The following is a 16,387-nucleotide window of genomic DNA, read 5'->3' as shown; positions in this document are numbered from 1 at the left end:
GTGGTAGTGATTAAGATAGAACCCAACCTCTAATCCCCACAAACACACACAATAAAAAGTTTTGTTAACGCACTTTATACAAGTAATCAGTGAAGCAGTCATTGATGTGGGACAGAGAACCCTGCATAGAGCACTGCTGTTAGTAATTCAGATTAACTTATTACATATTAAAAGCAGTAGTTCTTCTCTGACATGATATGCACATCTAGAATTCTAGCATACAGGAAGGGAGCTGAGACAGGGGATCTTAGGTTGAGGCCATGTGCTACATGGGGAGAACCAGTCACAGTAAAAAAATTTTAAATAAGAGTAAATCCAAAAAGCACTCATACATTAACTGGAGTATAGTCCTGAAGAGACCTTTTGCCTATTTTGTTCATTAATGTATCTCAAATGTCTAGAACATAGTTAGAACTCATGATGTATTATTTACAAATGAGTATGAAAGTTGCTTTGATATTTTGAATACTTTTTTTTATTAAAGAGAGAGCAAATGGGCACACCAGGACCTCTAGCCACTGCAAGCAAACTCCAGACACATGTGCCACTTTTGGTGCGGGGCTTTACATGAGTACTAACTAGGAAATTGAAACCAATCCGACAGGCTTTGCAAGTAAGCACCTTAACTTACGAGCTATCTCCCCAGCCCAGTTAAAAAAAAAAAAAAAAAACAAACTTTTGAAGCACGGCCTCATTATAGCTCAGGCTAGCCTCACACAATGATCTGTTGACCTCAGCCTCCTGTGTTGGGATTAAAGGCATGCACCTACTCTGGGCCTGAATTAAGTATAATTTAACTGATAGCTTTCTATTAATCAGAACTTTTTTTTTTTCAAGGTAAGGTCTCAGTCTAGCCCAGGCTGACCTGGATTTCACTACATAGTCTCAGGGTGATTTTGAACTCAATGCCATCCTTCTACCTCTGCCTCTACCTCTGCTGGGATTAAAGGCAGTATGCTACCACGTCAGGCTTGGAAAAGTTTTTTAAACCAGAACTCTTTCATTACCCACACAATTGGTATGTAAACACTGTTAAATTCCTAGTCAATAATCATACATAGAAATATTAACACTGATTATCATTTACATAACATGAAAATTTCATTGCAAATCTATTAAGTAAAAGGTGTGTGTTAAAGAGGGATAATCTATAATTACTAGTCTCAAAAGAACTGGATGCTTATCATTCCAGGCATAACACATGCCTGCAATCCCAGCATGCAGGAAGCTGAGGCAGGGGGACTGCTGTGAATGGGAAGTCAGTATGTGCTACGTACAAGTAGCAAACCAGCCACAACTACAAGACAGAGCCTGTCAGGAAAAACAGAAAGAAAGAGGAAAGGAAAGGGAGAACTGAGAAGGAAAGGAAGGAAATGTGAAAAGTAAAAGTTGCAGAGCAGCTCAAAAGTGTTGGTTGGAAATAAAACAAAATGAACAAGGCTGGGGACTTAACTCAGCGGTAAAGTGGCTATGTGACTACTTACCAGGTTGTGAAGAAGAATTTAAACCTTAACTTTCTGGGAATGGAGGTTTTCTTAGTTTAAATGACTGGATGTGGGGGAATAGTATGTACTGTCAACATTCCAAGTTAAGGCAGGAAGATGGAAGTGTAAAAACAGTCCGGGGTCTAAATAAATTGGAGGGACTGGGGAGATGGCTCAATGATTAAAAGTGCATAATTTGTTCAGACTCAAAAAAAAAAAGTAGCTTAAGCCAGGCATGGTGGCACACGCCTTTAATTCCAGCATTCAAGGCCACCCTGAGACTACATAGTGAATTCCAGGTCAGCCTGGGTCGAGTGAAACCCTACCTCAAAAAAAATCAAAAAAGCTTATTTCCTAATATGATGTCAACAGATCCGTAGCAAAAATATTTGACCTTTTACATTGGATGTTTCACAGTAATACTATCAAGTTAAGTATTACATTCTACAACCACCAAATAGCTCTAAAAATTAGTAGACATATCACACCTTCCAAAGCTCAGTCTATTGCAGAAGAGGTGGCAGAAAGAATGTAAGAACCAAAGGAAGGGTAGGACTCCTTACAACATGCTCCTCCAGACACAAAATGGCCTGGATATCCATGACCTCACAATGCATGACACTACCTACACAAGATGATCATAATAGGAGGAAAAGATCATGACATCAAAATAAAAGAGAGACTAATTGAGAGGGGGAAGAGGTATGATGGAGAGTGGAGTTTCAAAGGGGAAAGTGGGGGAAGGAGGGCATTATCATGGGATATATTTTATAATCATGGTTGTTAATAAAAACAACTTGCAAAGAAAAAAAGTAGTAGACCATGCATATAAACACTATACAGCTGAGGAATCCAATGATTGCAAGGTCTTTGTACTACACAACATCTGCCAAAATATAAGTTAAAACTCTTAAGAAGTAGTACAATATCTCCTTCTAATTTCACATACAAATGAAGAATTAAACATATTTCATACTGTTTTAGCTTGGTTAAGTCTTAATCATAAATCAAAACTACCAAAAACAGATTTGTTCAGTTCCTCTGGCCATCTATTGAATGGGTGAAGAGTCAAAACTAATTTCAAGGCCATGTGTGACGTGTTCGCCTATAATCCCAACACTTTGGAGGGTAAGGCAGGACTGCCATAAATTTGAGGTCAGCCTATACTACAGAGACTCTCACCACCTCTACCACAAGTTATTGGCAGTTAACAATTGCTGGGGTAGAGAGAGATCTCCTTTTGGCAGTGTAGCCACTGGTAAACTGCTCCAGTAAATAATACCCCTCACCCACGTTCTTGTAAGAAAGCCACTCTAAACTTATTGGGACACACACACACACACACACACACACACTTTCACTCACTCTCACACACACAAACAGCATCAAAGCACAAGTGGGACTAGTTGGGTAGAAGGAATTCAGGCCAGGCATAGTGGTGCACACCTTTAATCCAAGCACTTGGGAGGGCAAGGTGGGAGGCCAGCCTGGGCTGTAAGACCCTACCTTGAAAAAAAACAAGGAAATAAAGTCATTATGTCTTCTGAACAGGATTTGGTATTCTAAACACAACAGTCATAAGGCTGATACTAAAAATGAATATAGAGGACACGTTCTGAGCTTAAAGCCAACATCTATTACATTTTTAAACACAGAACTAGCACAGGGCTGACATAACAAACCAGTGTATCTGGCTTTGACATTATCAGTCAGACCGGTTGGCATGCCAGCTAGCTCTATTTTCAGTAACTACCATATATCCTAGACTTTTCCCATTCCCCCTCTGGAGGGTGGTAAGGGAACAAAGAAAGATTTCTTTTCCTTTGATCTATCTTCTGTTCTGCCAAATGCTACATTCATCTGAAAAAGAAAACCAAATTTTTCAGAACTTACATTTAAGATATCTCTGGGGTGAGAGACAGGCAAAGCTTAGCAAACTTTCTCATAAATGAAAAAACTGCCAGGCACAGGCCTCTATTCCCAGCACTCGGGAAGCAGAGGTAGGAGGATCACCATGAGTTCTAGGCCACCCTGAGATTATATAGTAAACTCCAAGTCAGCCAGAGCTAGAGTAGGCTGGAAAGATGGCTCAGCTTGCCTGCAAAGCCAAAGGTCCCAGGTTCGATTTTCCTGTACCCATGTAAAGCCAGATACAAGTTGGCACCCAGGGTGTGGGGACACCTGAGTCGGGCACGGTGGTACAAGCACTCAGGAGGCAGAGAAGGGAGGATCACTGTGAGTTCAAGGCCACACTGAGACTACACAGTGAATTCCAGGTCAGCCTGGGCCAGAGTGAGACCCTACTTTGGAAAAAAAAAATGCTACTATGTCTGTAATTTCACCACTCAAAACACTTGTAGAAGGAATATTTTGAATTTAAGGCCAGCCTGGTCGAATAGCAAGGCTACCAACAAAATCAACAGACACAATGACTAAGAAGTAACAGTAAGACTTTAAGTAAGATTATCTTAGGGTCAAAGTTTGTAAGCCAAGGGCAATCCCTAGTTTATGCTAACTACTTCAACCCTCTTTGTCAAGGGGTCCTAACTTGAATAAGAAATTATGATCCTTTTATTGTGACTTGCCACCATTTAGCAACTTTTTTGTTTTATTTAGTTAGTTAGTTAGTTAGGGCAGATAGAGACAATCAGCTCACCAGGGCCTCCAGCCACTGTAAACAGATACAAGTGCCAACTTGTATCTGGCTTTACATGGGTACAGGAAAATCGAACCTGGGACCTTTGGCTTTGCAGGCAAGCTGAGCCATCTTTCCAGCCCACTATTTAGTAAACTTTAATGAGCTTCTGAAGTTGTTCCTAAGGCCTGGTTAAGCACCATCATTTAGTTAATGAATGCATTCAAACCATACTTATAATGGCAATTCAGTTTGTCAATTTAGATTAATTATTAGTATATGTGTTCCTCACTACCCTTTAATGACTGAAGTATATCTTACAGCTATCTAGGCTAGCAGAAACATTTACAAGTCATGTGCCAACTACTGGCCCTCAAACCTTTTAACATCGTAGATGGTATATGTGTAGGTGCATATGTGTTGTGTACATCTGAATGTGGAAGCCACAAAACCTTGGGTGTCATCCTAAGAAATACCATCCACCTCCTTTGACACAAGGTGTTATGGTTGGTTGAAGGTAAAATGTCCCCCATAGCTTCATGTGCTTGTGATATAAGCCTTTGGGGGTGGAGCCTTGCTAGATAGAGATATTTAGCCCCACTTAGCTAACTCCCTCTACTTCCTGCTACTGTGGAAATGTGGCAACCAGCTGTCTACTCCTGCCGTGACGAAACTTCCCACTGAGACTATAAGACAAAAATCAATTTTTTCTTTCAATAAGATGCTTCTGGCCAGATGTTTTGTGCCAGACACTGCTACACAAGGTATCTCACTGGCCTGGAGCTTGCCAATTAGGCTAGACTGATTGGCCAAAAAAAAAATCAAGCCTCAGGGATCCTCCTGTCTCTGCCTCCCAGGGTTAAGATTATAGGACTGGCACCTTTTTATGAAACCAGGCAGCTTTAAGGACCTTCATTTATACAAAGATGAGAAAGTAAAAGTATTTTAGCACTGTGTGGAATTGCATGTCTAGTCACGTCCCAGCAGAGACAATGATAAACCATGGTTTTTAACAAAGTAGGAAGGCAGACATGGTGGCACACACTTTTAATCTCAAAACATGGGAGGCAGAGGTTAGGAAGAACAGCGTGACTTTGAGGCCACCCTGAGACTACACAGTGAATTCCAAGTCAGCCTGGGCTACAGTGAGACCCTACCTGAAAAACATAAAATGGCACATCAGCTTGCAGATCCTTTGCAGTTGCAAGAGGCCTTGGCATGCTTTCTAAGAAATAGTTTGTTTAAAAGTGCCGGGTGTGGTGGCACATGCCTTTAATACCAGTACTTGAAGGAAGATGTAGGAGGATGGCGGTGAGTTCGAGGCCATCCTGGGACTACATAATGAATTCCAGGTCAGCATGGACTAGCGGGAGACCTCAAAAAACAAGACAAAACAAAAAAAATTTTTTTAAATATTTTTTTTGTTCATTTTTTATTTATTTATTTGAGAGTGACAGACACAGGGAGAAAGACAGGTAGAGGGAGAGAGAGAAAGAGAGAATGGGCACGCCAGGGCTTCCAGCCTCTGCAAACGAACTCCAGACGCGTGCGCCCCCTTGTGCATCTGGCTAACGTGGGACCTGGGGAACCGAGCCTCGAACCGGGGTCCTTAGGCTTCACAGGCAAGCGCTTAACCGCTAAGCCATCTCTCCAGCCCAAAACAAAAATTTTAAAAGGCATCTCAAGTTAAATCATAAACATCAACAATGGACTCAAGACACTATCTGGGACTAGGAATGCTAGTGCCTGCCTGACATCCCAGTACTCAGGAGACTGAAGCAGGAAAGCCACCAACCAATTCAAAGCTAGTCTGGGCTACATAGCAAAACCCTGTCTCAAGCTGGGTATGGTGGTATGTGCCATTAATCCCAGCATTTGGGAGGCAGATGTAGGAGGATCACTGTGGGTTCGAGGCCACCCTGAGACTACATGGTGAATTCCAGGTTGGCCTGGACTAGTAAGACCCTACCTCAAAAAAAAAAAAAAAAACTATCTTAAAACAAAAATCAAGCAAAATAGATAGTAACCACTACAGAAATGAGCATAGTGCCTCCCCTAGAAGGCACCTCCTTACTGACTTATATATAGATCTTTGTGAGTGGCTCTGGAAGTGTACTAGTCTGAAGGTCAGCAAATGTCAAGCTCTACCTTCACCATTTAATGTCATAAGGGGGGCTAGGAGAATCACTATACTGCCCTCCCCCATCACTTCACTTACATCCCAACCTTGTAAGACAACAGAATAAAATATACACAATACTGAGCCAGATGTGGTGGTACACACCTTTAATCCCAGCACTCAGGAGGCAAAGGTAGGAGGATTGCTGTGAGTTCAAGACCACCCTAAGACTCCATAGTGAATTCCAGGTCAGCCTGGGTTAGAGTGAGACCCTACCTGGAAAAAAAAATACAAAATACGTACAAAAATCTGAAATACACACAAATAAGCATCCTTTTTTGGTGTTGGGGGGGGGAAGAGATGAGAGCCAAATTTACTATTTGTAGCTTTGGCTAGCCCTGGCCTCACAAGTACTGGGATTTCAGGCATGAGCCACCACAGTTTGGTTAAGAGCTTTCTGTGTCCCCCTCCCAAGTGCTAGGAATATAGGCATCTTGTGTCAGACACGTAGAAGGAATTTTTTAAACTGCATTATCCCCATTGAAGAGATGGTTTAGCAATTAAGGCGCTTCCCTGAAAAGCTCTGGTTCAATTCCCCATGACCCAAGTAAGCTTGATGTTCAAGGTGGCACATGTATCTGGAACTCGTTTGCAGCAGCTGGAGGCTCTGGCATGCCCATTCTCTGTATCTGCCTCTTTCTCTCACTCTCAAATAAAAAAATTATTTGAGGGGCTGATGAGACGGCTTAGTGGTTAAGTGCTTGCCTATGAAGCCTAAGGACCCTGGTTCAAGGCTCAATTCCCCAGCACCCACTTAAGCCAGATGCGCAAGGTGGTGCATGCCATCTGGAATTCATTTGCACTGGCTGAAGGTCCTAGTGTGACCATTCTCTCTGCCTCTTTCTCTGTCTCTCTCAAACAAATAAATAAACAAAATTAAAAATAGTAATTTTTTAAAATTTCCTTTAGGCCAGGCGTTGTGATGCACACCTTTAATCCCAGCACTTGGGAGGCAGAGGTAGGAGGATTGTCGTAAATTCAAGACCACCCTGAGATTATATAGTGAATTCTAGGACAGCCTGGGCTAGAGACAGACCCTACCTCAAAAAAAACAATTACTTAAAAAAAAAAAAAGTTGCATTATCTAATTCTGTTTACATGGTTATGGTTAAATACGAGAAAGACAATTTATTTAATATAACTCATTAAAGGAAAAATCACTGGCCTATAGTCCAAAAGAACTGATAGCTGATATAAACTCATTAAATAAAGTTACTTTATTATCTACTTTTCCATAAGACGTAACAAGGAGTTAACTTAAAACATGTTCCCCATTTTCACTAACAGAATAAGTTATTAAGGTGAGACTTTGGAGTTTCAAGACAGCTCTGGAGTCAGTGGCTCAAAATGTATTTCTGCTATTGATGTGTTCAGAGTAAACTGAAAGTGACCATGAAAAAATTAACCTCACCTCCCATGAAGCCATCTTAACAGTATGAAAATTAGAAAGAGACAAAAACAGTAACTGCCATACAAGCCCACATGTTGACCACTGTGCTCAAAAGGAGGAGATGGAGGAACAGTTTTTGGAAGGTCTAGGGTGGTAAATTTATAATACCAGCTACTTGGGAGGCTGAGGCAAATTCAAGACCTGTCTGAGCAATTTTGTGAGTCTGTGTCTCAAAATAGAGGGCTGAACCAACATGGTGGCTCATGCCTATAATCTCAGCATTCCTAAGGTAGGAATATTATGTTGAGTTAAAAGTAAGCCTGGGCTAGAGTGGGACCCTATCTCAATTAAGAGAGCTGGAGGCACAGGAGAGATGGCTTATTGGTTAAGGGGTGTGCCTCCAAAGCCAAAGGACCCAGGTTTGATTCCCCAGGATCCACATAAAAGTGGTGCACACATATGGAGTTTGTTTGCAGTGGCTAGAGGCCTTGGTGTGGCCATTCTCTCTCCCCCCCTCAGGAAGGAAGGAAGGAAGGGGAGGGGAGGGAATGGAGAGGAAAGGAAGGGAATGGAAGGGAGTAGAGGGGAAGGGAATGGATGGGAGAGGAAAGAAGAACTGGAGATAGAGTTCAGTGGTAGGACACTGATCTAGCAGGCATGAGGTCCAAGTTAAATCTCTTACCTTCCTAAATTTTTTCTTCCCCTTCATAGCCCTTAATATTCTATACTAATGGTGCATATATATATATATATATGTGGAAAAGTAAGACGTTGCCCTATATGAGGACATGAAGAACTTGATTTATGGCTACAAATAAACAAAAGTTATTTCTTACACTACTGACTTATCAACTGATGAAGCTGATACTTAAGTATAATAAATAGTCATAGCCTCAAGCTTTAATTATTTCTGACCTGCAACTCAAAACCAACCTGTTTGCCAGTCCGGGCATAGTGGTGCACGCCATTAATCCCAGCACTCAGGGGGCAGAGGTAGGAGGATCACTGTGAATTCGAGGCCACCCTGAGACTACAGAGTGAATTCCACGTCAGCCTGAGCCAAAAATGAGACCCTATCTCAAAAAAACAAAAAACGCCGGGCATGGTGGCACACGCCTTTAATCCCAGCACTCGGGAGGCAGAGGTAGGAGGATTGTGAGTTCGAGGCCACCCTGAGACTCCATAGTGAATTCCAGGACAGCCTGGGCTACAGTGAGACCCTACCTCAAAAAAACAAAACAAAACAAAACAAACAACAACCTGTTCCTGAACACAAATTAAACTTGCTTCCAGGACCACTACATAATCTATATAAATTGACTTCACATCTCCAGGGTAGAACTAACCAAGGACAGTTTAGGCACTAAGTCCCACACAGCATGCAAAATACAAGACAAGCCTAAGGCAGTAACAGAAGGATAGGAAGTCAGCTGAAAGGCCAACATTTATATCTAAGTACTTCAAAACCAAATCATTCCAATGTCGTCTCTTTCACTCCCCATACCCAAAACACTTTTTAGTTAGTACTATGTGATCACTTCTTGTCAACACATACACACACCTTAGTTATGGAGGGTGGAGAGATGGCTTATCAGGTAAAGTACCTGCCTGAAAAGCCGTAGGCCCACATTCCATTCCCCAGTACCCACATAAAGCCAGATGCACAAGGCGGCACATGTGTATGGAGTTGATTTGCAGTGGTCGGAGGTCCTGATGTGTCCTTTCTCCCTTTCTCTCAAATAGTTTCTTTAAAAAAAAAAACTTAGTTATCAGCCGGGCATGGTATGGTGACACATGCCTTTAATCCCAGCACTCAGGAGGCAGAGGAGGATCATCTTGAGTTTGAGGCCACACTGAGACTACACAGTGAATTCCAGTTCTGCCTACACTAGAGCAAGACACTACCTCAAGAAATTGGAAAAAGCTGGGCATGGTGGCACATGCCTTTAATCCCAGCATTTGGGAGGCAGAGGTAAGAGGATCACTGTGACGAGGCCATCCTGAGACTACATAGTTAATTCCAGGTCAACTTGGACCACAGTGAGACCCTACCAAAAAAAACATATATACTTATGGGGCTGGAGAGATGGCTTAGCAGTTAAGGCATTTGCCTGTGAACCCTAAGGACTCATGTTAAACCCTCCAGATCCCACATCCAAGTCGGATGCACAAGGTGAAGCCAGCGCACAAGGTCACATGTGCACAAGATGGCACACTAGTCTGGAGTTCAACTGCAATGGCTGAAGGTCCAGGCATGCCAACTTTCTCTCATTTAAACAACCAAAAAAAGGGGGGAGCTGGAGAGATGACTTAGCAGTTAAGGCATGTGCCTGCCAAAACAAACAACCCAGGTTCAATTCCCCAGGACCCACATAAGCCAGATACACCAAGTGGCACATGTGTCTAGAGTTCATGTGCAGCAGCTGGATGGAGGCCCCAGTGTGCCCTATTCTCTTTTTCTCTATCTGTCTCCATCTCAATAAATAAGTAAATATACTTTTAAAAACAACTTAGGGGCTGGAGAGATCGCTTAGTGGTTAAGCGCTTGCCTGAAGCCTAAGGGTCCTGGTTCGAAGCTCAATTCTCCAGGACCCACATTAGCCAGATGCACAAGGGGGCCATGTGTCTGGAGTTTCTTGCAGTGGCTGGAGGCCCTGGAGCGCTCATTCATCCTCCCTCCCTCCCTCTTTCTGTTACTCTCAAATAAATAAAAATGAACAAAAAAATTTAAAAAAAAAAAAACTTAGTTATCATCGCTAGTAAAGGAACGGATGCAGACTGATTTTGTGGGGTCAATTTGCTTCCACTCCACTTCTACTGAATCCCATCCTTATGTCCCCACCGTCAAAGGATGATGGTTCTTCAACCTTGTAGATCCTATTTCCTTCCCCCTTTAGATACTGATAGGGGGATCATAATAAATAGTCAGCATGTGACTTGTACTGTGAACAACCTCAAAGGCTTTGGCCAAAAATCCTCAGCAAGGGCTCCAGAGATGGCGCAGAGGCTAAAAGTGATTGCCTGCAAAACCTAACTGCCTGGGTTCAACTCCCCAGTTTCCACATGAAGCCAGATGCACAAAGCGGCACGTGTCTGGAGTCTGTTTGAGATATATGGCCAGAGGCCCTGGTATACTCATACATACTACTCTTGCTTTCAAATAAATATTGAAAAAAAAAAATCCTCAGCCAAGCCAGGTGTGGTGGTGCACACCTTTCATCTCAACACTCAAGAGGCAGAGATGATCGCTGTGAGTTCAGGGCCACTCTGAGACTACATAATGAATTCCAGGTCAGCCTTGGCTAGAGAAAGATCCTCCTACCTTAGGAAAAAAAAAACCCACATAGCCAAGCACCATGGCACATGCCTATGATCATGGCACTCTAGAGGTGGAGGTAGGAGTTTGAAACCTGGGCTGCTAGAGTGGGTTCCAAGGGAGCCTTAGCTGGAATGAGACCCTGCCTCAAAAAGGGGGAGGGAGCTGGAGAGATGGCTTAGTTAAGGACCCAGGCTCAATTGCCCAGAACCCACGGAAGCCAGATTTAGAAGGTGGCACATGCATTTGCAGTGGCTGAAGGCCCTGGTGCACCCGTTCTTCTCTCTCCCTTCCTGCCCCCTTTCTCAAATACACTCAAATCCAAAACATGACTTAAAACTAACCTGCCAGGGATAGCTTGGCAGTTAAGGTGCTTGTCTGCGAAGCCAAAGGACCCAGGATTGATTCCCTCGTATCCACATAAGACAGATGCACAAGGGAGTGCATGCATATGAAGTTCGTTTGCAGTGGCTAGAGGCCTTGGCCCACCCATTCTGTCTGTCTCCTCTCTCTCTCTGCTTGCAAATAAATAAAATTTAAAAACAGAACTAATCTGCCATTTATTTGCTTGGAATCGACAGTCATGTAAGCTTCTAAATTGGTTTTAAAAAGCTATCTTAAAAAGGAAATGCTACCCCAAATCTTTTTTAGTTACCACAGTAAGTTTACTCAGAGCCTAATCCCCACAAAACAGAAAGCAGTCAAATATTATTTCAAGTTTTTGTCTCAAGACACTAGACTAAGAGGGAAACTTAATTTGGAAGTATGAGGTATGGGGACTTTCATTACAAGCAATACGCTTTGAACTTTGAACATATCAAAATAAAAACCAAGCTGAAGGCTGGAGAGACAGATGGCTTAGCAGTTAAGGAACTTGCATGCAAAGAAAGGACCCAGGTTTGAATCCCCATGTAAGCCAGATGCACAAGGCAAGTGCATGCACCTGGAATTCATTTGCAGCAGCTAGAGACCATGGCACACCCATTCTTCCCTCTCTGCCTTTCTCTCACTCAAATAAATTAAAATATGTGTTGTTTAAAAACATTTTTAAAACTTAAAAAAAGCTGACCTTGAGCTGTACTCCAACTTATTCCCCCAAATGTCTTGTTCTATATAAGTAACAATTTAAAAGTCTACAAGCGGTCTGGAGAAATGACTTAGCAGTTAAGGCACTTGCTTGCACCACCAAAGGAACCAGGTTCAATTCCCCAGAACCCACGACAGCCAAATAGATGCACAAGATGGCACATGCGTCTGGAGTTCATCACAGGGACTGATGGCCCTAGTGTGCTCATTCTATCTGCTTCTCTCTCAAATAAATAAAATAAAAAGTAAAAACCTACAAGACAAAATTTAGCTTAGTATTATTCCTAAATTAGAGATTTTGAAATCTTTTGTTCTACTTTTCAAATCCTTGAATGCTAATTTATGATACTGTAAGACCAGCCCAAAAGCTACCCATATGACCAACCTAGTATACAAAGGAAAATGCCCTACCTAACTTTCGAAAAATAAATGGCTTAAATAATTAAAAACCTATGGCCCAAAAGCACTTGATTCCAACCATGTCTCATCCTATCCTATCCCACAAAAGCATTAACACCAAAGAAATCACATGTAATTTTTCATTATTAAATACTAGTTTGATGGATGTCAGGTAACCGAATTATGTAGGTCGGGGAAAGGGATGTGGACGGAAGCACTGAGATGGAGCACTATCAGGCTAGCATGTACTTACTAGGCACAGGGTTCAATCCCCAGCACAACGTGAAGGGGGAAGGGAAAAAGGGAAAGAGAAGGATCAGGGAACAAAGAGGAACTAACTTGTACATAAAGCCATTTAAAGTCAAAAAAAATGGTTAAGAGAAAAAGAACAGCATCACCTACATTCACAATGAAAAATCTTGTCCCAAGACACAGTGGAGTGCCTGGAATGGGTTAAGATTCTCAAATCAAAGGACATGCATTCCAAGCTGGATAGTCAACCAAAAAAAAAAAAAAAATTACCAAGCATTATTGAAAATGACTGTATTTCTTTTTTCAACAGGTCTTTTCTGTGTGTCACAATGATGTGTGTAAATAAATAGGAAAGCCACCCATTTTTAGTAATGGGTGGACTGAGGCACGGGCGCTGCAATGAGCAGGACACGAGGAATCGTGGTTCTTCTCTCCCGTTCTAGGTTCTACCTACGAGAACCCAGTGTTTCAGAAGCCTGAGAAAAGACAGCAGGAAACCGAGCCTGGGTAAGGTTTTGAAGCACCACCCTGGAAAGCAGGCGAGGTCGGAAAAAAAATCCCCCACCACCACCACCCTCCCAAGGTGCGCCGGCGCCACGGGCTAAGAAATCCAATCGCAGCATCTCAGCGTGCCTCCACCTGAGGACGATCTGGCCGTGATTCCCACTCCCTCCGAGGCAGGGTCCCCCCCCAGGAAGCCCTCCGCTCCGCAGGGCTCTCCTTTGTGAGACTGCACAGCCGCCGCCCCACACGGGGCCTCCGGGGAAAAGCCACCGCCCCCACCCGCCATATTTCCCCGAAAGGCGCCCGCGCCACCGTTCCTGATTTCCCACTTCCTAACGCGGCGGGTGTTGCTTCTGCCATCAGCCCCCACCCGACGGTTCCTCACATCCCCGGCGCTGCCCCCGAAGCCGCCCCTGGGCACGGCGCGCCGGGAGCCGGCACCCGCCATCTCCTCCCCCTCCCCCGCCCCGGGACTCGCCCTCCCTCCCCCCACCCCAGCCGCCATTTTACAACCAACTCCTCCACCCTGTCACCTCGGCCTGCCGGCTCGCCAGCGTCGGCCGCTCGGGACACCGAAGGGGTCAAACTCCTGGGCCCGGAGACTCCCGTCGCCCCGGGAGCACACCGGCCATTTCCTGCTTTTTCGCCCAATCCACGTCCCCGGGCCAGGCTCCGAGACGAGGCCGGCCATTTTGTCTCGGGTTCCCCGGCCTCTGTGGGCGGCGGCGGCGGCAGAGGGTCCGAGAATTTCCAGCCCCCCGGTGTCCTCCCCAAACTCACCGTCGTATCGCTCAGCCTGCTCTGCCAGCTTCGCCTGGTACACCAGATCCTCCCGATCATCCATAGCGGCAGCGGCTCCGGCAGGGTCTGCGCGATGGATGGAAGCGGATAGCGTCTCCGACTCTCGCTCAACCTCTCCTCCGCGTCCGAGCAGCAAAAAATGGCGGCGCCTCAATCCGGGACTTCCGCCTGCGCACGCGGACAACTGCTCAGCTCCTATGGCAACCGCTCCCTGGCAACTGGCGCGGGGGGCGGGTCGGGGAGTTCGGCGCCAGAAAAGGCTGGAACTGGAGAGACAGACGCCCCTCCTACGTCGGCTCCCCGAGGGCGCCCGCGCACCGAGGCGGGAACTGCGACTGCTGCACAGGAGAGCCGCCCAGATGGGAGCCGGGCAGAATGGAGACCAGGAGGGCCGGGCACTAGCCTGCAGGAGAACCGGCGGCTGTGATGATTTCTTTCTTTCTTTTTTTTGGCAATGGCAGGCCTTCCTTATTGAAATCAATTTGACCTGTCCAGCCGTGCCTGATTTTTTTTTCAGCCCAACCCAGCGCCTTTTTAAAATCCTCTTAACCATTGGTTAGAGAGTTGGGGTGCTTGCAAGGGTTGACAGATGACAACTCTCGTTTTCACACCTAGCTTCTCTCGCGTGCACATTGACTGTAATCATTTTCTTCTCTTCTTTAGCCTTGCCTTTAAGGCTTGGGTGTGGTGGCGGTCGCCGTTAATCCCAGCACTGGGGAGGCAGAGGTAGCAGGAGAGCCATGAGTTCGAGGCCACCCTGGGACTACATAGTGAATTCCAGATCAGCCTGGGCTTAGAGCGAGACCCTACCTCGAAAGAAAAGAAAAGACAAATAGGAACAGCACTACTTAAACCACAAGTCTGTAGCTGATTAGATATGGAGAGGAATTGTGAGGGGAAATAAGACAAAAATTGGCTTCCTATCTTCCCTGGAAAGAGTAAGCAGTATCACTGACAAAAGAAAGAAAAGCAGAGGCAGTCAGATGCGATGGTTTATGGCTATAATCCTAGTGACTAAGGACTAAAAGGCAGGAGGATTGCTGTGAGTTTGAAGCCAGCCTTGGCCCCACAGTGATTTCCAGGCCAGCCTGAGTTAGAGAATAAGACCCTATCTCAAAATAAATGAATGAATAAGAATGCTGAGAAGAGCTGTTAATGGAATGCAGAAAAAGACATAAATTCTATTTAGCACATGATGGTTCTGAAGTCCCCAAGCATTACCCAGGTCTACCCGAGTTGGAAAGGGGTCTGGCAAATCCCTGCACTGGAGAGGCTGAGGCAGGAGGATCAGGAGTTCCAAGGTAATCTCCGGCTATATACTGAGTTGGATCCAGGCTAATCTAGGCTACATGACACCTGTCTCAAAAAAAAAAAAAAAAAAAAAGTGGTTGTGCCTGGGAGTTGGCGCAGTGGTTAACAGCACTTGCTTACAAAGCCAGGTTCAATTCCCCAATACCTACATAAAACCATGCATATGAAATTTGTTTGTAGTGTCAAGAGGCCCTTGGAAGTCCATACTCAGTCACTCTTTCTACTCTCAAAAAAAAAAACACCAAAGACAAGGGACAAGAAGCTAGCTGAGAGAGGTGACACACTGCTATGGCCCCAACCATTCAAGAGGGCAGAGTGTCACTTGATCCCATGGTAAGACTGTCTCAACGAGCGAGGCTGGGGTCCCAGCTCAGGTCCCAGTGCGGGAGTCTGTGCCCAGAGGTGGAAGTGCCCTGCCTTGTGAGCCACATGCAGTCCTGGGGGACAGGTTTCTGGGTAGAGGGCACCCTAAGCATGAGGCAGCTCAGTGAGGTGACAACCTGCATCTGCAGCAGCTGATTGAGGGTGGTGCCTGGCCTGGGTCAACCAGGTCACACCCCTACACGTGACAAGGCGCAGTGTGTGCAACTTCTGCTGGTGGCTGGTGCCTGGGTGGATCAATGGCAGCACCCCATCTGCCATGCCTGTACCTCAGGCAGCATTGGGTATGTGAAGCTCTTGCTGTCCTCTGTACACAGCATCCTTGCTGCATGAGCCTGAGTTCCGAATGTGTCACACTTCTTACTGATGTTGGGACTAATCTGGAGGCACATGATTGCCATTTTGGGGCTCCTCGGCACATTGCCTGTGCACGTGGGCATCCCAGACTGTAAAAGTGTTGCTCAATGCAAGGTCCAGTGTAAATGCAGTGAAACTCCATGAGACAGCTCTTCATCATGAGGCCACAGTGAGAAAGTCAGCCTTATTGAAATGCTCACAGAGTTGGAGGCAACATCTAAGCCCTGGACAACCAGGGGAAGAAACCCACAGACTACATGTAGACTAGCAGTGCCCCAGCCAAGTGCTTTGA

General features: G+C 45.0%; 1 protein-coding gene across 1 annotated transcript in view; it reads right to left on the bottom strand.

The window, feature by feature from the left end:
* Positions 1 to 14,196, bottom strand: part of Ywhae (tyrosine 3-monooxygenase/tryptophan 5-monooxygenase activation protein epsilon) — a 54,056-nt gene extending 39,860 nt beyond the window's left edge. Inside the window, exon 1 of the mRNA XM_004667862.3 lies at positions 14,026 to 14,196. Coding sequence (XP_004667919.1) covers positions 14,026 to 14,089 — 64 coding nt within the window. The 5' untranslated portion in view covers positions 14,090 to 14,196. The remainder of the gene's footprint in view (positions 1 to 14,025) is intronic.
* Positions 14,197 to 16,387: the final 2,191 nt, after the last annotated feature.

Source organism: Jaculus jaculus, chromosome 9 (genome assembly GCF_020740685.1).
Source record: "Jaculus jaculus isolate mJacJac1 chromosome 9, mJacJac1.mat.Y.cur, whole genome shotgun sequence".
Taxonomy (NCBI): Eukaryota; Metazoa; Chordata; class Mammalia; order Rodentia; family Dipodidae; genus Jaculus; species Jaculus jaculus.
Note: the sequence above shows the minus strand (reverse complement) of the source record. Positions and strands in the feature narration are given on the sequence as shown.